Source organism: Monocercomonoides exilis (assembly GCF_001643675.1).
Source record: "Monocercomonoides exilis strain PA203 chromosome Unknown scaffold7-2047599, whole genome shotgun sequence".
Classification (NCBI taxonomy): Eukaryota; Preaxostyla; order Oxymonadida; family Polymastigidae; genus Monocercomonoides; species Monocercomonoides exilis.
In genome coordinates, this window is record NW_027150552.1 from 1,781,957 (window position 1) to 1,804,080 (window position 22,124).

At 35.6% G+C, this 22,124-nt stretch overlaps 6 protein-coding genes across 6 annotated transcripts; 5 read left to right on the plus strand and 1 right to left on the minus strand.

Annotated features, from left to right (window-relative positions):
* Window positions 1-732: 732 nt before the first annotated feature.
* Window positions 733-2,488, plus strand: MONOS_16298 (uncharacterized protein; the record flags this gene model as incomplete). Its single annotated transcript, XM_067869212.1, has 4 exons — window positions 733-925; window positions 1,107-1,402; window positions 1,562-1,995; window positions 2,080-2,488. The coding sequence occupies 4 exons, from the start codon at window positions 733-735 to the stop codon at window positions 2,486-2,488; spliced, it is 1,332 nt and encodes a 443-aa protein (XP_067733593.1).
* Window positions 2,489-7,056: 4,568 nt separating this feature from the next.
* On the plus strand, window positions 7,057-7,684 carry MONOS_15971 (uncharacterized protein; the record flags this gene model as incomplete). Its single annotated transcript, XM_067868875.1, has 2 exons — window positions 7,057-7,065; window positions 7,265-7,684. The coding sequence occupies 2 exons, from the start codon at window positions 7,057-7,059 to the stop codon at window positions 7,682-7,684; spliced, it is 429 nt and encodes a 142-aa protein (XP_067733594.1).
* Window positions 7,685-8,191: 507 nt separating this feature from the next.
* On the plus strand, window positions 8,192-9,031 carry MONOS_15970 (uncharacterized protein; the record flags this gene model as incomplete). The annotated part of the gene is made up of 1 exon (XM_067868874.1): window positions 8,192-9,031. One exon carries the CDS (start codon window positions 8,192-8,194, stop codon window positions 9,029-9,031), a length of 840 nt encoding a protein of 279 aa, XP_067733595.1.
* Window positions 9,032-9,175: 144 nt separating this feature from the next.
* Window positions 9,176-9,505, plus strand: MONOS_15969 (uncharacterized protein; the record flags this gene model as incomplete). The annotated part of the gene is made up of 1 exon (XM_067868873.1): window positions 9,176-9,505. The coding sequence occupies one exon, from the start codon at window positions 9,176-9,178 to the stop codon at window positions 9,503-9,505; it is 330 nt and encodes a 109-aa protein (XP_067733596.1).
* A 1,734-nt stretch (window positions 9,506-11,239) lies between these two features.
* Window positions 11,240-12,367, plus strand: MONOS_15968 (putative transposase; the record flags this gene model as incomplete). The annotated part of the gene is made up of 1 exon (XM_067868872.1): window positions 11,240-12,367. One exon carries the CDS (start codon window positions 11,240-11,242, stop codon window positions 12,365-12,367), a length of 1,128 nt encoding a protein of 375 aa, XP_067733597.1.
* A 4,498-nt stretch (window positions 12,368-16,865) lies between these two features.
* On the minus strand, window positions 16,866-22,037 carry MONOS_2008 (uncharacterized protein; the record flags this gene model as incomplete). The annotated part of the gene is made up of 2 exons (XM_067871897.1): window positions 16,866-17,084; window positions 18,063-22,037. The coding sequence occupies 2 exons, from the start codon at window positions 22,035-22,037 to the stop codon at window positions 16,866-16,868; spliced, it is 4,194 nt and encodes a 1,397-aa protein (XP_067733598.1).
* Window positions 22,038-22,124: the final 87 nt, after the last annotated feature.

Consider the following 22,124-nt stretch of genomic DNA (forward strand, 5'->3'; position numbering starts at 1 on the left):
CAAATGAACAATGCAAAATGAAAACAAAACAAAAAATATAGATGCACTTTCTCAGCATCATCAATTCTAACCTTTATTATTAAATGAATATTGATTTGTTTGAGTGTTAGCATTTAATCATTTCATTCGATTGATACAGCTTGTGGAATGAAGATTTCTTCACTAACCTTCATTCAAGAAGTTATTTATTGACTGATTCATTCCTTTATTCTTCTCTTCCTCTTCCAAAAGCCTTTCGATTGACTAATCATTCCTTCTTTAACTATTTCGACATTAGCAATTCTGCCTGGCCCGTCCAAAAAAACAACACAGCAACGCCATTCTGTGAAGAGAGCTCCACACGATCAAAACATTTTTTGGCCCTTTGAATCTAGCCAAATGCACTTACAGTTTCATGTTTTGGAGAAATCTCAAGAATCCTTCCCTCGACAGCTGTGTGGATAACACAGCTGGATCACTGAAAAGACGATTCTGCAGGAAAAGCTGTCATTTAACTATCTAAACCATATTTATGCCCACGAGCTCACACTATCAGCGGGGATATTCAACCTCCACGACGAAAAACTTATCATAGAGGCTGATATGCGCTTGCTGCAGAATCTGCTGCACCTGCCATTCTATTTGGATGCTGCTCCGCTGGGAAGCAAGACATTTTGGAGATCGTGTGCCAGACGCTGATTCCAACTGACGCATGTTGTGTTTGAGATCGGGCGAGGCACAGAGATAACTGCGATGCACTTTCTGGAGCAGATACCAATCTGCGAGGTGAATGCTCCGATGCAGTCGATTGTGCTGCGGAACGAAGGTGGGACGAGCATCGACAACAGACTGGAATTGTCTGATGTGAAGCGGCTGAATGCGTCTGCAACTTATTTCCCTCTGTTTGAGTGTTCTATCACGAGAGGGATTGTACCTGCTATGAAAAGTAGGCAATATATTGGTGCTTCCATCCACTGATACAAAGAAGCAACTTAATGAGGATTCAGATCATGTTGGAAATCAGATACAGCGCAATGAGTGAGATGAATGAGAATGTGGAGGAGGATCAGAGGGGAGAGGAAGTGATGGAACTTAAGGCATCACACACACAAAAACTGAGCTCCAAGCGCTGCTGGCAGGAGACGGTTTCATCGCGAAGGAAGGAGCAGAGCCACTTGTGGATGAGAAAAAGACAACAATTCCAGCTCCTCTTTCTCCGCTGCCTGGCCAGCTGTGCTTGTTGTCACATGAGCGAATTGGCTTTGGGAGTGTGGCGGGTGGGAGCATCGAGCGGAGGCTGGTGTGTCTGGTTTATCCGCGTGTGAGGAGACACCGTGCACTGCAGAAGAGGGCGTACGAGAAAAGAAAGAAGAGAGACATCCTGCATAACTGGAAAGAGATCCATCCGCTGATCAAGTTGCAGGTTTTGACGATTCTGCCGATCAAAGGAAAAATTGCAGAAGGATAGAAATGTGTGTGTGATGAACAACTTTATGTGATGCATTCTGTTATTTTGGTGAATTCACTTCTGTAACTTTCTCTTTCGATGAATTCGAAGTGGAATTCTTCAATTGAAAATCAGAATACTTCAACTTTATTTGCTGTGAATAATGAAGAAGCAAGTTCAAAAGTTATTCAGATCTTTTTGTATCAATGTTTCCCTTCAACATGTCGAACTTCTTTTATGAATGCTTCTTCTTCATCCTCTTTATCTAATGTTGTTGCTTCCAACATAAACTCAGGCAAAACTTATGATCACTCCGTCATCGCCTCACTCTCCACGCAGCACTCTCAACTGGGAAAAATCAAAGGGTTTCCTTCTTCTTCTTATCCTGTGCCTTCTCAATCTTCATCTTCCTCCTCACTGGCAATTGCCCCGCATCAACCAAGCATCCGCAAGCAGCCACCGAGAGTGAGCGTCATTGAGCGCATGACGAAATCAAGGGGCATTCAAATAGCCACACGACTTGAGCAGTTCCGCCCTGTCCTGGAAAAAGCGAGAAATGAAGAGAATTAGTTTCTGTTGGAGCTAACGAGGCAGCCTGTTGATCCACTTTCGGCTGCTGCTGCGTCAACACTGCAATCACGAACATTGGCCAGTGGCATTCCACTCAATGAAACCACGAAGCAGGCACTGGAGATAGCAGCGCAGACAAAAGAGGAACAGAAGATCAGGAATTTTCAGAAGGAGAAGGAGAGAAAAGCGTTTGGGATGTACAACCTCACTCCAACTTCGTCCGCCATGAAAGGAACTCCAAGAGAGGACAAAAGGAACTTGGATCCGCTGAGAGAGTCGCAAAGCAGCAGTGTTGGAGGAAGGAGAATGACTTTTGCAGAAGAAGTGAGCGGAGTGAATGTGTCTCTTCCTCCCTTGTTGAATCCGTCTTCTGGCTCTTCTTCTGGTTCTTGTTCAGTTTCAGTTCCATTGTCTTCTCAACAGGGAATAGTGCGACAGTGGTTTATGCAATCACAGGAGATTCAGGGAATTCAATGGTTTATTTCAACTTGAGAAATGAATAAGAAATACTACGTATTTCGTCTGCATCCTTTGGGGATGCAAGAGTCAAATGAAGGTGAAGAGTGCATGAAGGGCGGATGCCATCGAAGAAGGAGAAGTTTTGTCTGTTGGATGGGCTGCAGAATTTGGATGGAAACGATTTGGACAGAGGGATGAGGGGAATGCTGGGCGAAGGAGACGAAGATTGTGAATGGAACGACGGTTTCAGAGAGCCATATCAGTAGATATTTTTGAGAATGTTGTTCAAAAATAGCTCGACTATCCGATTTTCGGAGCTGTATAAAGCTTCTCTTCTTTAAAAAGTGTTTCTGTTTCAGCCACCTCTCAGTGCAAACAGTAATGGAGCTATTTCTTCTGTTTCTGCTTCATTGTCATCTTCAGTTATCACTTCTTTATCCTCATCTTGCTCCGCTGTTGCATGCATTTCTGGTTCGTTATTCTCTTCTCGTCCTTCTTTTCTCCTTTTTCATTAAATATTTATCATCACAAAAATTTCTTCAATTCTTTTGACCACATTTCCTTTCAAAATATTTTATTAGATCAAGAACTTTGTTTTCTTTCACTTTATTCAACAATCTTTCTTATTTTTCATTTTCTATTCATCTTTTTCTCATTTTGATTTGTTATGTTTTCCTTCATCAACATATTTCCTTGTTTCCTTTTCATTTCATTCATGATCTCTGATTTCAACTCAGAATGTGAAGAAATCCAATCAGATGATGTGTGAGGATAATGAAGAAGAAGTTGTGTGAAATGTTGTTGATGTATTTGAAGAAGAAGAAGAAGAAGATAATGAATGGATTGAATGAGATGATTAATTGTTGAAAATTGAGAAGATGAGTGTCAATGAATATCAACAGCGAAATTCAATCGAATTTTCTTCTTCAGGGTTTTGTCTTCTTCTGCAGAGGAGAAACATCTGAATCTTTTTCACTTTCAGCTCAATCATCCCTCCTCTCCAACAATAAATACAAAGCACGCGTCAATCTCTTTTTCGTTCCATCTCTTCTTCTTTAACTTGCCCCCTTTCACAAGAAATCTTCTTTCCTCAAAAAAATTTTTTCGCCAATGCCCAATTCCAGCCATCTTCGATTTATCTTTAATTTCATCAATCTTCATTTCATTTTTCTTCCTTGCTTTTCTTCTTCTTCTTCAAAGCCATCCATTCCTTCGCTCTTTCAGCATTCTTAAAAAAAAATAATAATAATTACTTCAAATATATAACGACAGCAAACCTTCTAAACATATTTTAAAGTCAATAACTCTATGTTATCCTATTGGCAACTGTTTCCCTCCAATAAAAATTCATAATTCCTTCTGTTTTCAAGTGTTTCATCATCTGATTCTCCAATCATCCTTTCCATCAGTTGTTTCTCCATCAAGTGAATCGATTTCTTGCTCTTCTGAAAAATGTGAAAAACTTGCATTCAGCTCAAATTCCATCTTTCTTAGTGAAAAAAAGATTGTTTTTCGTCAGAAAATTTCATCTCCAATTCCCTTCCAAGTCCCTTCATCCTGAACACTTTCCTTATGAATTCGCTGTCCGATCTTGGTAGTCAGACTGAATAACAAGAAATAGTGCTTTAATTCATTTTCGATCATTTCTATCTGCTGCTCTGAAATCAATGCAAAAGCTGTCAATAAATAAACATTCATATTTTGTAAAACAAATAAATAACAAACCTTCTTCTCTATTTAAAACGAAAAATCCTTCTTCAGCGTTTTTTGAGTCCACAAAATTTTTGTTTATCCAAAGGAATACTGCTTGTTTGAAATGCGTAGCTCTATTTCTTCAATAGATAAAAAATTAGAACAAAAAGAGAAATAGAAATCATTTCAAATCTTAAAGTTTCTATCTCAAACTTAAATAGAAAAATTGCATTTCATGACTATTGAAAATGGTATTATTTCTTTTTCGTAAACAACAAAAATAAAAATTTAAGCAAACATGTCAATATCCATTTCTTTTTCATATTGAAGTTCAATATATTAAGAATATATGGGTCAAGCAATTTATCAAAAAATAACAAACAAATCATAAATTTTCCAAACAATTGTAATGTCCAATCGCTGATCTTTGATTTTTGAAAATTTTGCAAAAATAATTATGGAACAAATAAAAAAATCAAAAAATAGAAAAAAAATAAAAATATTATAAATAATATTTTTGAATGAATGTTTTTTTAGAAATTTTTTGCATTGGACACCAAATAACAAACGAATTTGAAATTTTTAAATACTGACGTGAAAAAACTCCAGTGACGGACGTGAAGGGAAAATCTTCTTCACGTCACTTAGGTTTACGTTGTTTCTTTCATAAATGCAAAAAATTTTTCTCATATGGGTGATTCTTTTTGAAAAGTCACATATGTTTAATTTTCAAATAAATCAAAAATTTCGTATTATGATCAAATTTTTGTTTTAGCTCACAAGTCTCCTCAATAATGTTTGAAATAACATTATCAAGAAATAGATTCCATTTAAGTGAAGTTTGATATTCGTTAACAAAATATTTAGCAAAATATGTTATTTTTAATTTATATGAAAATTTAACATTTGTGACTTTTCAAAAAGAATCACCCATATGGGTGATTTTTTTTTGATTTCATAAAAAATTCCGAAGTTTGATCATAAACTTATTTCATTAAGGGTGGGGTGATTAGAGAATTTTCAATTGAAATCACATGCAAATAAAGTTTAATATATCATTTTTAAATTTTATTAGTTGTTTTTAATTCATTTCAAATTGTTTTTATCACAGATTTTCAAAAAAACATAAAAAATGATTCGAAAAAATCAAAGCTTCTTTGAACAGTACAAAACTAGTGTATTCTGGTTTAAAAAACATGATCGCAATAATAACGATAACGTAATAAAATAATCTCATTTCCAAATATATGTTAAACAATGTTTTTGAAAAAGAATAGAATGAGATGAGTTGAAATCAATACATATTTAAGCAAATCAATCTATTTTAACAGTTGATTCACCTTCGTTCTCTTCCCTTTCAACTGTTTCGTATCTTTCTTTTCTGAAAAAAGAAAATTTTTTGTTTCATGTTCATTCCACTCTCATCATCCAAAAACTGCTTTTTCCAAAAATAAGACATCCCATTTCCTTCCCAATCCCTTCACCCTGAGCACTTTCCATATGAATTCGCTCTCCCAACTCGGTGGTCATCCTGCATAATGAGATATCCGCTTTCATTCATTTTCATTCATTTCCGCCTCCTGCCCTGAAAGAAACACAAAAACAGTCAACAGGTTAATATTCATATAAAGAAAAATAAATAAATACCAGACTGCCCTTCGGCTGTTTTTTGCCAAACACACTCATCTCCACAGCCATCATCATTCCAAAAACTCAATCTCTTCATTTCAGCCTCAGAATGGTCAAATTGCAGCATGGAATGCATCTCCATAAAACACATCGTGTATCCCACTGGAGGGGCTTTTCAGCCCGTACACATTGTGGTGGATGTCAGAGGTGTTTTTCTGTTTTTGGCATGATCATCTCCTTTAATAATATTCTCAACCATCCAAAGAAGTATTTGAGGTTTATCTCACCAACACATGGCACATGAGGGATGTGGGGCAGAGAAGAAATGGAAGAATTTTTTTTGTGGCAGGGAGTAGAAGTTGGGTGTTTTTTTGGAATGTTAATATTTCGAGAGGGGTTTTTGAATGAAAGAAATTCTGAGACAAGGGGGTGGCGAAGAGGAAGTGGAGATTTTGAGCAGATAATATAGTAAATATATAGAGAGGTGGCTGAGGATGGTGAGGAAGATATTTGAGACAAATTGGAGAAATGGAATTTGAAAAAAAGGAAAAGAGGGCAAAAGCGGGACAGAAGATGAATATTCTGAAGTGTTAGATCGGAAGTGGAGTATTTTTAATGAGAGGAGAAGATTTTATGGAAGAAAATGGGAAAGATGAAGAAAAGGAGGGGATTGATATTGTCTGATGATTTTGAGGGTTGAATGGAAGAGGTTAAATGGAAGAGGAAGGAAATTGAAAAAAATCAACATTTTCAATTTTTGAAGAGAAAGGAGATGAAATTGCAAAAAGAAAGTGAGTTAATTTGAAGAAATCAAGCTTTGTTGATTAATTACAGAATATCAGCCAAAATATTTGCAATTTGGATTATTGTTTCCTTGTGAAGTTAACTTGTTTTATATAGCATTGCATCAATCGCCAACATCACATGAAACATATCAACTTCTTCACTAAATTTATTGGAATATAAATGGATTGCTCAATCACCATAAAAATTTATTTTCATCATCATCTCATCTTCTTCACCTTATTTCTCATCTTCCTCATCATTTCCTTCTTCCTCACCTTCTCCAAATTCTTTGATTTCTTCTTCTTCTTCTTCTTCTCCTTTTCCTTCTTCTTCTTCTTCAAAAACAGCAGCAGTCAAATTCTACAAGAAAGAAAACGTAAATAACGATACATCTTCATCTTCCTCTTCATTCGAACAGTCAGAAGTGAATTCATCACAAGAAGGAGCCGAAAAAGCAGAAATTGACGAAATCATCGAAGACTTCAAAAGAAAACATGCGCCGCGTCTACCTCTTCCTGTGATTCTTCCTCCACAAGAAGCAACTCTTCAGAATTCGTCTTATGTGCCTCGAAAAAAAGACTGAGAAAAAGCAATCAAAATTCAACACATACCTTTTTTACTCATTCAATTGCTGACATTGGCACAGGCACAGGCACATCTCCTTCTTCATTACCCAATGAATCTTTACTTTCTCTTCATCAGCCATTTCCTTCTCCCTCTCCTTCATCTTCTTCTTCCTCATCTTCTCCAGCAGTAACTGACCTTTCTCTCCATCCCAAACCACCTCATCGTTCTGAAATTGCAACGGTTCGCCGCATAAGAGCAATGCATCCTCTCCTCCTCCGACGCTATCTCAACCGCTGTGCACAAGTAGCTGCTGCTTCTGGTGCTTCACGTTCTTCTTCTTCTTCCTCTTTCTCCTCCTCTTCTTCTTCCTCATTGCTTCGTTCTTCAAGAAACAGATTTCTGACAGGCGAAGAGCAGCAGACGAGGAGGATGAGGCTGCAGTTCGGAAGAAGAAGGAAAAGACAATACCTTGTTCTCCCTTCAGATGTGTTTGAGGCGCTGCCGCTGTGTGCAGAGTTTCGGATAATGGAGCGATATGCGAAGTATCTGGAATAGAGGAAAAGAGAAAGAAAGAATGAAGCAAGGAACAAGAAAAGAAAGGATAAAAAGGACAAGAGAAATGATTAAGATGAGGAAGGTGTTGATATCTGCAAATGATAAAGATTAAAATGATGAAGAAAAAGAAAAATAAGTTTGATCAGATGAAAACAAGAGTTTATCATTGGTTAGAAGAAATTCTTTGAAGGAACCGAAGAAAAATGAAGAAACTAAATGCCTTTCCTACAGCTCCATCTTCAACCATGAAGATAGGAGAAGAATGATGAGGCACAAACAAAAAGAAAAACAGAGGTTGATGCGAAGGTGTTACTAGGCGCTTGAGCTTCAGCGTGATTCTGTTGTGAATGAGGTGCTTTTGATGGTCAGACCAAACCTTCTGCTTTCTCCAGCTCCGATTGACGATCAATTAAAAGACCAGGAATTAATGTGAGTGCTTCAAAAATGAGGGTGATGGCGAAAAGGATGAGAAAGAAGAGAAAGAATGGAATAATTCTTTGAATGAAAATGGAAACAAGGAAGAAGTTGAAGGAGATGAAGATGATGGAAAAGATGAGGAAAAGAAGTGATTTTGATGGATTCAATGAACAACGACGAAAACGAAGAAGTGATATTGGAGGAATCAATGAACAATCCCAAAGAAGCTGCTTCAAAAGCAAAGAAAATAAAACGGAAGCAGAAAAGAATTCAAACACCAAAGAATCAATAAAGAACGGCAGAAAAGACGAAATACATTCAAATGAGCCAAAACCCGAGCCTCTTTCATCACAAGCACAACAAAAACAGCAGCAACAGAACACAACAACAATTCCATCTCCAACACCATCACCTTCTCCACAGCCGAAACAATATACTTCAGGAAGAGGCGCCTTTGGAACGATCCACTTTACACGAGGGAAGCGAATGGACGGCGGATGGAGAGGAGTCGGAGGGAGAGCGTTGATTGTGTACAGCCAAGAGATGGAGATGGGAAGAGGAGCTGTTGGTGCACCTACAACTCCGCTGTCACCTGCCGTTGGAGGAGGAGGAATTGGAATTGGAGGAGGAGGGGCGACGTTGGGTGTGATGGGGATAAAAGATTTGAACAAAGAAGTGACAAGGGCGATGCAAGATGAGTTTCAGAATGAGAAAGGGAAAGTGGACGATGAAGAGGCGAAAATCACGTTCAATTCATTGGAATCAGATGATCAGAGAGAAAAACTGCTTTGTCTGATGAAACTGCAGGAGACACAGAAGAAGAAGGAGAAAGAAGAGAAAGAGAGGAGGCTGAAGAAGAAAGAAGAGAGAGAGCTCAGGAAAATGGAGAAAACGACGAAGAAGATAGAGGAAAAAGACAACAATCTATAAAGCAGCATCCAAGAAATACTACAATCACACCTTGGGACAGGCACACAGATCAACCAGAAAGAGAACAAAATGGCAAGCGATGCGTAACAAGAGGTGAAAGAAAGTCAAACACCAATTTTGACAAGAGAGCGGAAATTGGACTGCATGCTGAATGATTTAGCCAATTCTGACTTAGAAGATTTGGACAATGAACTGGATGTGCCTTGCCGCTATGTGCGTATTAAAAGCGAAAAAAAAAACAGGCAATTTGTGTGGAAGATGCGAAAAGTGCCTGTGTATGCAGCAGTCGACGCGAGGCAGACGAGAACAAGACTGGATCTGATGAGTGCGCTGAAGATCGTTTTAAAGCAAAGATGGGCGGAACTGCGAAGAGGAAGCATAAGTGACACTCAGGAAAGGAAGGAAAGGAGCAGGAAAAGGATAACCGCTGCTGTTTTAGAAGGAGAAAGGGATAAGAACATTCAATCAGAATAGCGTGCCTGGAAGAAGAGATACGTTGTCGAAACTTTTTTCGTCGCTGTCGTTCTAAAAATTGATGTCTTTCTCCACTTCTCGAATTCAATGGCGATGGATCTGATGCAGAAATGCCCTGCCCTCAATTTTTTTTGCGCCTACTGATTCAGCTGCTTATTTTTCTTCAAACACAAACATTTTTCTTCATCCTCTTTCTCACTGCTCTTCTTCACATGTCAATTCTTCATTGTTAGTAAACACCCAACAGCAATCTTCTCCTTTCAGAACATTTTTAATCTCCTTCACTGCAATCCCACGCTTAACTCACATCTTCCGATTTTTCTGTTATTCCTGGCTCACTTTCTCCGCTATCTGTAATTGCGTCAACTTTGCCTCCTCTTTCATTCAACTCCCCTCGAATTAAGCATCAAGGTACCGTCTTTCTTTCCCATTCAGAAGGATAAATCATAATAAATTCAAACATAGAATGCCAACTGAAATCCTGAGACAACTGAAATGATTCTGCATTAAACCAAGAATAGCCGATCATCGGGTGCACAATCCAAGAAGATAGAATCTGACTTTTTTCATTTTGAGATGAAAGAATTTCAGAAAACAGAAATAAAAAGGTAGGAAAAGATTTTTTTGAGCAAACAGTTGCGTGGATGGTTTTTGAGAGATTTCACAATATGATACACTTTTGATGAGTCATTGAAGATGAAACAAAGAGAGAAAGCGGTTTTATTGGAAAATTCAAATTTGAAGGATAATTCTATGAAGAAGTGGTATCTTCAGCTGAAAAAAAGGTGAAGCGAAAATAACAAAAGAAATGGATATTAAGGAATGCTTGTTGATATAATTGAAAAAATGCATTTTGGAAAGAAGAATAAAGAAATCAATAAATATTTTTCATATCAAGTTATTTTTGTTTCAACCTCACAGAATAAGAGAGTCTACGTTGGAGTGAAAGTGGAGTGGAGGAGGGTGAGGTTAGCTTCTTTGAAAAAACCAAACCCATCGAGGGCACACTCAATTGTCAAGCATGGAGAATGCTGAGGAATGCCACAGGCATCAGCATCAGTTCCATTGCTGGAAACGATTTTGTTCTGGGCTATAAGAGGGAGACAGCTGTTAAACTTCGCTTTATCCGATGGTTCACGATTTCGTGAAACGTTTGATGAAGCAATTGAACCGAATTAAAAGAATGGAGATTTGTTGGCTGTGCTAAGGCGAAGAAAAAAAAGAAAAATAACTATTAATAATAAATTGGTTTCAATAATTATGTTTTCTTTTTTCATTTTTGTTCTTTTTTAAATGTTTTCTATGCAATATTTTGTTTTTCCAGTTTTGAAATATCTGTTAACCTTTAAAAGATAGATTTTTCAATTTTTTTACTCTTTTTAAAATGAACTTGATCAACAAATCTTTTTCACAAAAAACATAAAAAAGGTATGCTTTTTTCATATTAATAAATAAAACAAATATATATAACAGCCTTAAAAGCAATATATTTGTCAAAAATCAATTTAATTTTTTGATCAAAGAATACCATTATAGATTTTATTTTTTCGATTTTTGATCTTATTTTATGATACAGTCTGTCCGTAATTAATGTTGATCTGTCCAAAAATAATGTTGATCAAACCTTCAATTGTGTTCAATTTTTAAAACCTTAATATCTGATAATAACAGTGATTAAATATATCTATGAGCAATATTTATTTATTGGATGCTCGAACAACACAAAAAAAATTTATGATCACTCAAAATGTCCCAACTGTCGAAGAATATAGTGTCAGGCCAGTCATAATGCCCTTCGCTCATCCCCTGGAAGACAGAATTCACGATGTTATTCGAATGAGAGCAGAATTGAAGAAAAAAGAAACCGAAGCACATAAAAACGAACAAATACAGAAAGCTAATGATTCTGAAACGTTTATCAACAAAAAACCCTACACTCCAGCCACATTGGAAAAAAGAAGAAAGCTTACGGATTTGTTTCGTGTTCATGGTCACACAAAAACAGAATCGTGGTATGCCAAAGAATGCTTGCTTACAACAATTACAACTGCAAGGTATTTATCAAAGTTGCAGGTTGGTGTGGACATTACACAACCGTTTATAAAAAGAGGAAAAAAAAGAATAGTCGATAATGAAACTTTGAACAAGATAGTAAGAGAAAAAATGAAACTTAACCCGCTAACAACTTTGAGAAAAGTTGCACACGAAATGACAAATGCAGGCCATTCTATTGGGAAATCATCGGTTCATAAAATTTTGACAGAAAGAAACAGCGATACACACAAGTTTCCGTTGTTTTCTTTTAAAAGAATTACTGTGCGACCGTCAGCTGGAAATTCAGAAGAAAATAAACTCCAAAGAATACACTTCGTGGAGAAGCTTTTCCAATATCAGCGGGACGGTGCTATTCCTTTTTTTATTGACGAGACTTCTTGGAACATAAGCTGCATTAGAAAGTACGGATGGTCGGAAAAGGGGGATAAAGTGCTTGTTCCTCCTCCTCCTTTGTTTCAATCTATCACTGCTATTACTTCAATCTCAATGAACGGAATGGAATACACAGAAGTGGTTCGAGGAACAATAAACCACGATCTATTTGAAGCGTATTTGAAAAGATTCTTGCTATCCATAAAATCATTTGAATCTTCAGTTATTGTCATGGACAATGCGTCGATTCATCATGTGAATACTGATGATATTATTTATCAGTCTGGACACAAAGTTCTGTTTAATGCTGCTTACTCCCCTGATCTAAATCCAATCGAAAACATTTTTGGAATCTGGAAAGCCAAAGTTGAAGAAAACTCGTTGAAATGGGAAGATGAGTCTCATTTTATATCAACAATGCTTCAAACTTTTTAGAAAATTTCAGCACGCGAAGTTAGAAAAACAATCATGCATGTGGAAAACGATGTGTGGCCTTTGGTATTGGAAAAAAAGGATTTGTAATGTTTTTCTAACAATCTTTGACTTTTTTCATTTCAACCAGTTTAAACATTTTCTATATTCACTAATAAAATAAAAGAAAAATTAATAATCATGAATATTCTTTGTTTTGTTTTAAAGTTAAAAAAATCGATTGAATTAAAAATGAAAATGATAAAAAAGTTTATATGTTTCATATTTCTCTATTTATAAATCGAAATAAAGTCAGACATATTCCAATGATAAAATATACAAACAATAATTGTGAATGTGAATATTCTCTAAAAAATAAAGTAATTCTTGAATAAAAATCATGAATGCAAAATATACACCCTCATTGCAAATTTCCTTATGTAGATAAATAAAGTTGAACATAAAATATTTGATTCCGAACCTTCAAGTCAATGTTGATGCAAAAGGATGGTTAAAATAAAATAGATGAAAGCTCATTCCACTCTTAGGAAGTTTGAAACAAAACATAATTTCAATTTGATAATTTCCTGTTCATAAAAACTGAAGGTTATTGAAAGATAAAGAAACAAAAAATAGAAACACAATCTAACATTAATCACAAAGGAACAATCAAAATGAAACGCAAACGTGAATGCAACGTGTGTATTTTCATTTATTGTATCTCAATTGTCAATCATTTTAAAGAAACAATTAAAAAGAAACCAGTTTGTGAACACTTCTTCTTTTGTTTTCATCCTCTATTAATAATGGCTCTGCAATAATTTTTTAACTTTACGGTTTGATCAACATTATTTTTGGACAGATCAACATTAATTACGGACAGACTGTATCAAAAAAAATCACCCATATGTTGTTGTGATGAAGTTATATATAATGATTGTTTCATTCTCTTTTGTAATAATATCAAACTTTTTCAACAAATAATGCTGAATGAAGGTGGATATTTTTTTCACTCCTTCAACATCAAAGTTTTTTTGTGAACATCTTTTTTTTTTTTGATTTTTGATTGGGAACATAAATTTTTGACTCTCCAGAGCACTTTTAGAAAAAAAAAATACACTCGAAATCGGATGAAATTACATCGGTTTTTGCATAGCTTTTAATGACTACATCCGATTGTGATAATATTCGATGTGACATTTCGCTGGAAAAAAAAATGAAAATAAATTTTAGAAATAATTAATTTTTGTTCAATTTTCATATTTTTGGTAATTCTTCACAAATACACTTTATTTTAATTGTTTCAAAAAATTTTTATCGAAATGCACATTAATTAGACTTATTTAAACACTTTTTTGAAAAATCGAAAAATAGAAAATTTTTATCAAAAATTCGATTTTTCATCGAAAAAAGCACTCATAATAATATAAAATGTTATTAAACAATTTAAGCTCTGTGATTATATGCGATGGGAAATGAATGAAAAAATGAAAAAATGTCGGTGCATGGAAAAATGTGACTTTTAATGAACGTGATTGTTTTTGATTTGATTATATCCGGTTTTGACTGTACATAAAAATAGTTATTTATCATCTTATAGATCAACAGCAATCTGAATAGGGTCAGTAATTTATCATATCCCCACTTTTTTTATCGGGACCTAAATTTTCTGGCTCTCCAGAGCACTTTTAGAAAAAATGAAATAACAGGAAACCTTCTTAACGCTTTTATTTATTATTCCTGAAAATATATTTTCATTTTTTAATTTTTGTGAAATGATCTGTTATTTTTAGTTTTATTTTATAGATCAATGACTTGCTCGTGTTTTCACTAGCTTTTTGTTTCAAGAGATTTAAGTATTGTTTGTTATAAACTTCACTTTTTAATGTTTTTGGTTATTTTTTGATATTTAACGCAACTTTTTATTATCATTATTTCCATTTCACAAAATATCAATGAATTGGATGTTTAATCTGAACAAGAAATAGTTGTGTAATAATTTCAAAGTCAATTGAAATTGAAAAGAGTTATTAAACAGTTATTTATGCTTTCGATTCTTTATCATTTCAATTATTTTCAAAAATTCGTTTTTATGTGTTTTCGTTGCATTTTATTAAAGTTACAGAATTGAACATCAATTATTGAGAAAAGCTTATAGTTTTTTTTCAATTATTGTCAATTGACTTTGAAATTATTACACAACTATTTCTTGTTCAGATTAAACATCCAATTCATTGATATTTTGTGAAATGGAAATAATGATAATAAAAAGTTGCGTTAAATATCAAAAAATAACCAAAAACATTAAAAAGTGAAGTTTATAACAAACAATACTTAAATCTCTTGAAACAAAAAGCTAGTGAAAACACGAGCAAGTCATTGATCTATAAAATAAAACTAAAAATAACAGATCATTTCACAAAAATTAAAAAATGAAAATATATTTTCAGGAATAATAAATAAAAGCGTTAAGAAGGTTTCCTGTTATTTCATTTTTTCTAAAAGTGCTCTGGAGAGCCAGAAAATTTAGGTCCCGATAAAAAAAGTGGGGATATGATAAATTACTCACCATGTATTCACAAAAACAAAAACAATTATGTTCTGTAGAAATGTTTGGAGAAGTAAACGTCTAGAAAACAACAATAATACGGTTTAGTATTTATCGAGTTTCTTTTCAATACAATAATCATTTAACATCGAGTTTTTTGAAAAATTCCTTCAACATGGGACAAAATATTTGATTTCAGACATTTTCATTGAAAAATTATGCATCTTCGATGAACTTTTTGTGATCAAAAAATTTGGAAAAAATGGGTCTCTATTTTGAAATACGTGAGATATCACAACACATTTTGTTATTACATCAATGGTGTTTGTTTACAGTAATGAAAATCAAAATTATTTTGAATCTGATAATGTTTAATAAAGTTATAAGTGAAATAATTTTTTTATGCTTTGTGCATAAAAAGCTTTAAAGTCCGTATTTTCCCCCACATCATCTTTTTTTCAACTTTTGAATTTTAAACAACTTTCATCATGCAGTCCAATTGTAGTCCTTCATTTTCACTTTCTTTAAAACATACATGTTTGTGCATAAATTTGTTTTTTCTCCTCATTCCTCGGTTTCTCTTTAAACATAAATTTGAAAAAAAGTTTAACAGCAGTCATTGCATCATACTTTTCTTTCATCAACAGCTCATTCTTCATTTTCCAAAAAAATAATTATCAATCAAAAATGACAAAAAATCTTTTTTTTCATAATTGACACATTCACTGAAGGATGATCATGTTTGACAATTCTGAAGATTCATTTCTCATTAACAGAAGCAATACAACAAAACATAGATTATCTCAAAGAACATGAGATTAATTCCACAAAACAAATGAAGAAAATATGAAACATGATGGAATTGGAGAGATTGTTGAAAGCATTGAAAGAAAATGAAAGAAAGAGAAAATGCTTGATGAACATCAAATACTGAAAGATGATATAGAAGTCAATGACAAATGTGAATGATGAAGGAAAAAATGCTTGTAAACAAAAGAAAGAGCCAGTTGATTCCATAAAGTTATTGACAATTGAATTATTTCAAAACGCAACGATGGTTTCCATGATGATAAGAAATTCAAATAAATCAACTGTATTTTTTTCTTCCAACAACAATCATCCAAGATGTTCAGATAGAAAAAAAAAGCTACACCCTCTTTAAGAATTGAAAAATCACGTTCATCGTGTTTTATCTGCTTCAATGATCGCTTTTCATTCTGAAAATAAAACGGCCATTGCTGACTATATAAAGTGTTGTGAAAAATTAATGTGTGAGGTACATCAACAAATGAGTTGCACACATAAAAATCAGAAATACAAATAAAAATATTAAAAAACAAGCAAACAAAAAAACACGAACAACTCAACCGCTCAGAAAAGAAAAAGTGAGTGAAAGAAATAATTTGTCAAAACATTTGAAGAAGCATATCTCAAAACACAGTTGTTATGTGACAAAATATTAAACGCAAAAACAGTGAAGAAACAATCAAACAAAAAAAGATAAGTGAAATCACAAATATCGATGCAAAAAGTGACAAAAGGATTCAAGCAGCCAACCTGATCATCAAAAGAACATCTCATTAGCAAGAAGACTCCTCAAGATTGATCAGCATTTGAAACCGTCAGCATCACAAAAGCATCAACAAAATGAAGAGGCGATGTGAAAACTCGAAATGGCTTCCAGGCTTCAGACAGGTGACAAAAATACAAACAAAAATGTGAATTACAACAACAACAACAAAAATAAAATCAAAATTGATGTGTTTGTGGTGGTGTAATGTTTTTCTTTTCTTTTTTTTTATAGCCAGCGGTCTTTCATTTTCTTTTTTCTCCCCTTCTCCATGCACGGTGACAGTTTCTTTTCAACACTGCTTTCTGCAACACCATATTGTTCCAATAGATGGTTCAATGCATCCGCATGCTCATCTGAATTTCATCCCTTCATGCACATTCTTCTTCATCCATTGCCCTCATTCAGTCCTCTGTGAATATTGCATCTGTTGCTGTCACGATTATTGCTTCTTCTGGAAAGTGCCCAATCAGCCACCGCTTCACATCTGTCAGCGAAGGCCTCTCTGTCAAATCCCCCAGCACACACTTCTTCACAAACTCTCTTCCCCACTCGCACTCAACCACCCCAATATTCGGACGCTCCCCATTCACAATCTTCTGTCCAGCAATTTCTGCCTCATACTCCCCAAACGGGATTTGAAGAGTCAAGCATTCCCACAGCATCATCCCAATCGAAAAGACAACAGATTCCTTCGTTGCTTCCCTCTTCTTGTTCATCAGCAGCTCAGGCGCCTTCCACCTCAGACACTCTTTTTTGAAATTGTCATCCTCGTCCTCAAAGGCTGATGATGGCAAAGAGTCGCTGTTATCATCAACACTGGCTGATGTAACAACAGTTGATGAAGAAATGGATGATGGATCAGAGTCATCATCTGACAATAAGTCCGAATGCATCACAATACAGATGATCATGTGCTCTGAGAACAACACAATGTGAGGACTCAGACTGGACAATGACTGAAGAGGATTTTCCATTTCATCAAACGAGTGGAGAGCTCCATTTGCAACCCAGAACAACACCTGTGCAGCTGTCTGTTCCCTCTCCTGCAGAGTGCTTATCGCCATCTCCTTCTTCTCGTTCCTCCCATGAAGCAGCATGAACAGCGAATCCCTCAGATCCACAATCAATTTCTCATGAGGCGATGAACAGGCCATTGCATCCACCAGATTCGACATGGATGAGGTGGTTGGGCACAGATCCTCCCCTCGAACAAATGTTGAATCTGAATCAGTTGAACATGTTGAAGAAATGGATGGTGATGGAGTTCTCTTTCTAATCTCTTCTTCTTCTTTCTCATCAACCTTCTCCAGCATCCATTGAGGGATTTTGTCTGAGTCCTTACCTAATATATATTCAGTTGATCCGCTTTCAGCCAGCAAATACTCTTCAGACTCTGAATGAACCATCTCTTTTCCATTTATTCTTTTCTTCATGTTTTCTTCATTCTTCTTCTCTGCCTCCTTCTCTGCTCTCCTACACTGCGCCTCTGGCGACATTTCCATCGTAACCATCTCAATTAGCTTCGGATCCTTTTTGACTGTGTCATTCACAATCTCCTCAAGTTCTTCTGTTCTTTCCTTTTGTCTCCTCCACCGAACAATGAATATAATTGATACAATCAGAACAATCAAAAACAAAGCAGTCAACACAACAACAATTATTGGCCATATCAATCTTTCTTTCTTTCCTCCTTCAACAATCCTTTCATCTCCTTTTGGTGGAGTGATGCTCTTATTCTTCAAAATGAATGGCTGAGTTAAGGAAGGAGCTTCTGCATTCCCAAACAAAATTTGCACGCTCACTTCAATTTCGTCTCCACAACTGCCGATGAGATCTTTTGCCACACTTCCTTCAACTTCTCTTTCTGATAAAAACCCATTTGAATCAAAATCATATTTTTCAATCTCTTTCTCTTCTCCCTTCTTCTTCACAACTGAGAACGACAAATTGCATGGAACAAGAAGCATTCCTTTGAATGTCAGTTTCATTCTATCTGCCTCTTCTTTTGTTTCCACACTCTCCAGAACAGGGATGAAAAATGATGAATCCCTTTCCGAAACAATCCCTTCAAAACTGCACCCTTCATTCAACATCCAAAGTGATGTATTTCTCTCCAATCCATCTCCTCCTTTTAAACTCATCACATTTAATGCTCCCGAATCAGAGCAGATGATATTTCTTCTCAGCGATGGATATCCTTCAATGGATGGATTATTGTTCATAAACTCTCCTTTCTCAATTATCACATTTCCTCCTCTCATTGTGACTCCACCTTCTGATGAATTTAAAATTATTGTGTCTTTCATCAAAACAGAACTCTTCACAACATCAATAAGAGATCCTTCCAATCTGCACTTCTTTTCTTCTTCTGCATTCAAATATTGTTCATTTCTTTTATTTGAACTCCCATCAAAAACGCAACTGTCCATTTTCACATCTGTGCAATTCTCTAATTTCATCAATTTTCCTTTTGCTTTGTTTGAACTGACTCCACTTATTGTGATATTTGCTAATTGCACTGTCTTTTTCATTGACAGGCATGATATCAGTGAATCTTCATTTCCTTCAACTGTGATATTATCTGTGTTGAAATTCTTGGTTGTTAATTGTCCACATTCATTAATATCTATCAGAGAAGTTTTAATTGTAGAATTTAAAATCGTTAATGAATCAATAACTGATTGAAGTGATGATGAAAGATGCAATGCAGATTCATGAAGAATAAGATTTGATATTGTGCATCCATCAAGTTGCAATTCTCCTTTTCCCATATAACTTATGTGAAATGGAATGTTTGCAAATTCAGCATTAACTCCATCTATCAGTTGTTTTGAACTGAATGAACAATTCATTATTTCCAGAATCCCTCCCTCTGGAGATATCAGTGATTCATGTGCGGAAGCGAAATTCGAATCAAACACAAAACTCAATCTCAACAATGAGACTGTTCCCCCTGTTGTTATCAAAGTCTCTCTTGTTCTTTCAATCCCTGTTTCCACTTCAACTTTGCACATCTCTCTGTTCTTCGAACTCAGACTCAACTCCTCCAGTTCTATCTCTTCCCCAATCACACTCTCTTCAACAACAATCATAACACTCATGAAATCTGAAGTCAGATGTATCAGTCCATAATCAACTGAATCACATGGAAGCGTGTTTGTTCCACATTGTCTCTCATTCGATCCATTCACACTGCTCACAATAATTGTGTCACTCTGATGAATTGTCACAAAATCAATAAGATCAGTGTCGCTTGGATAATCACTTTCATCTCTTCCATATATCGCATTTATTCGTGAATAACGATTCTCTCGAAGATCAAACTGAAATTGCATTTCATTGATCTGCGATGAGATGTTGAAGCACTCAATGAAAATGTCGTTCCCGGCTCTTGCTGTGTTTGCACTGAACTTCATCCCCACAAATGTGAAATCAAGAAGCCCTGTTTCCTTTGTTGCCAAATACACTCCTCCTCCTTTTCCTGAACTAATGCTGCAGCTGCAATGGCTGATTGTTGAGTCAATCATCTTCATTGATCCAGATGCACCCAATGTGAAGAATATGGCTCCTCCTTTTTCGCTAGATTCTGCTTTTCCTTCTGTGATGTTGCTCTCATTCACAACCAAACAAATCTTATTCTCACTTTTTGACTCCAGAATGCTTGCTCCATTGCCACTTCTCTTCACTCCTGAAAATGATGAATTATCAATATTGAGATTCATTTCTTCACCCACTTCATTTATCTTTGTTGTTGATTCAGATCCTTTGATCAGAAGAAGACATCCTCCACTTTCATTCAACGAATCCATACGAACATCCACCAAATGGACTGAAACTCCAGCATCATGAATGACAAATATACTGTTTCCAACATTGCATGATTCCATCGACAAATCGCTCACTTCCACATTGCCTCCAATCGCATCCACAAATACACAATCAAATCCATTATTCATTCCTGCTTCTGAATGGAATGCGCATCCAGTTATCACCAAATCTCCTCTGTTGGAAATAATTGTTTTGGCTGAATAGTCAAATCCAGATGCAAGTTGAAGTTGGATATTTGTCAATTCAAGATGATCATCATTTCCCATGAAATATTCCAGTTGACTTCCAATTGACTTTTCAAAATTCAAAATCGATTTCATATCCTCTTCTCCCATTGAAGAAGCTTTTTTGATCTGGTAATTGGACAGGTCATATGAATCTTGAATAATAGTCGATCCTTCTATCTGAATTGTTTTATTTCCATCATCCTTTTTCATGTTTTCCATCCCTTTCCATATCGTGAAGCATGGTTCTTCCTCACTTCCACATCTTGCAACATCAAATCCTTCAGATGAGATAAATATCTCAAATGAGCTGTATGGAATCAGGAACATGAATAAATCTTTGTTTGAATGATAGTAATCACTTCCAACAAACAAAGTACCATCTTTTATCATGGACAAGTAATTGAAGTGGAATGAATCATTTGTCACAGAACTGTTGAAATCCTTTCCCAAAATGAACATATTCTTTCCAATGGCCGCTTTGTTGTTTGCAAACGAAACGTTTTCAAAAAGGAATGGTGTATTATCCAAACAATCTTCGCAGTCCAAATACAGGAATCCTCCTTTTCCGTTGATCGTTGAAAGTGAACAAGATGATGCATTTGCTGATTTAATGACCAAATCTTCGTCATTTTTTAATGTCACTTTTGCAACGCCTCCTTCTCCACTGCCAGCATTTTCAATCCTCGAAAAGTTGCTGCTTTCAAACAAAACAGAAGAAGATATCATCAATGGAGATTCACCATATGAATGCTCAAAAATGCACCCTTCCATTGAACAATTCAACAGCTTCGCTTTGTATTTTTGTTCAGTATCTCCTTCATTCACATTTGATGAGAAAAGTGAAAATGAAAACAACGAGACAGACGATTTCACTTCTGAAATCGTAACAGAATCCAGTTCAACCATCTTCCCTGTCGATTTGATCAAAGAAAATTCAATTGTGTTTTCCTTCTCTCCAACCACACTCATCATGCAGTTCTTCATGTGCAACTCCCCATTTTGAGTGCTTGATTCGATCACTGATGTGATTTTCCTCTCAAAACTCGATGGAACAACAATCCCGATGAACTCCATTTCTGTCAGCGATTCTGACTTCAGAATGCATTCTTCAGACCCACTCACTTCTCTTTGGCATTCGATTCTTATCATTTCCTCCTCTTTTGCTTTTATAAGCACTCTTCCCACATCCAAACATCCAGCTACTGTCGATTTCGAACACACAACAATTTCTTCTTTTATGTTCTGTGTTCTCTTCAGATGCCCTGCCCCGTAGTCCACACTCTTGCATGGCACCTTTTCAATCCCACAATACAATACCTCCATCCCAGATGTTCCATCGATAAACACCTTGTCAGCTTTGTATCCATCGAGAAATATAAACAAATCGACATTCCAGTTGCCAAATACCTCTGTTCTGTCATGTCCAACAATCGAGTTGTCTTTCTGAGTGATGTTTCCCACGAAGGCAAAGGAAGAGTCGTTCACAGAAGCGACAAGCGACTCACATACGAAATACATATCTCTTCCGACACTGGCCTTGTTGCCTGAAAACGCGATATTGGTGATGGAAAAGGTTGTGGATGACACTTGTGACCCTTGGTTGAA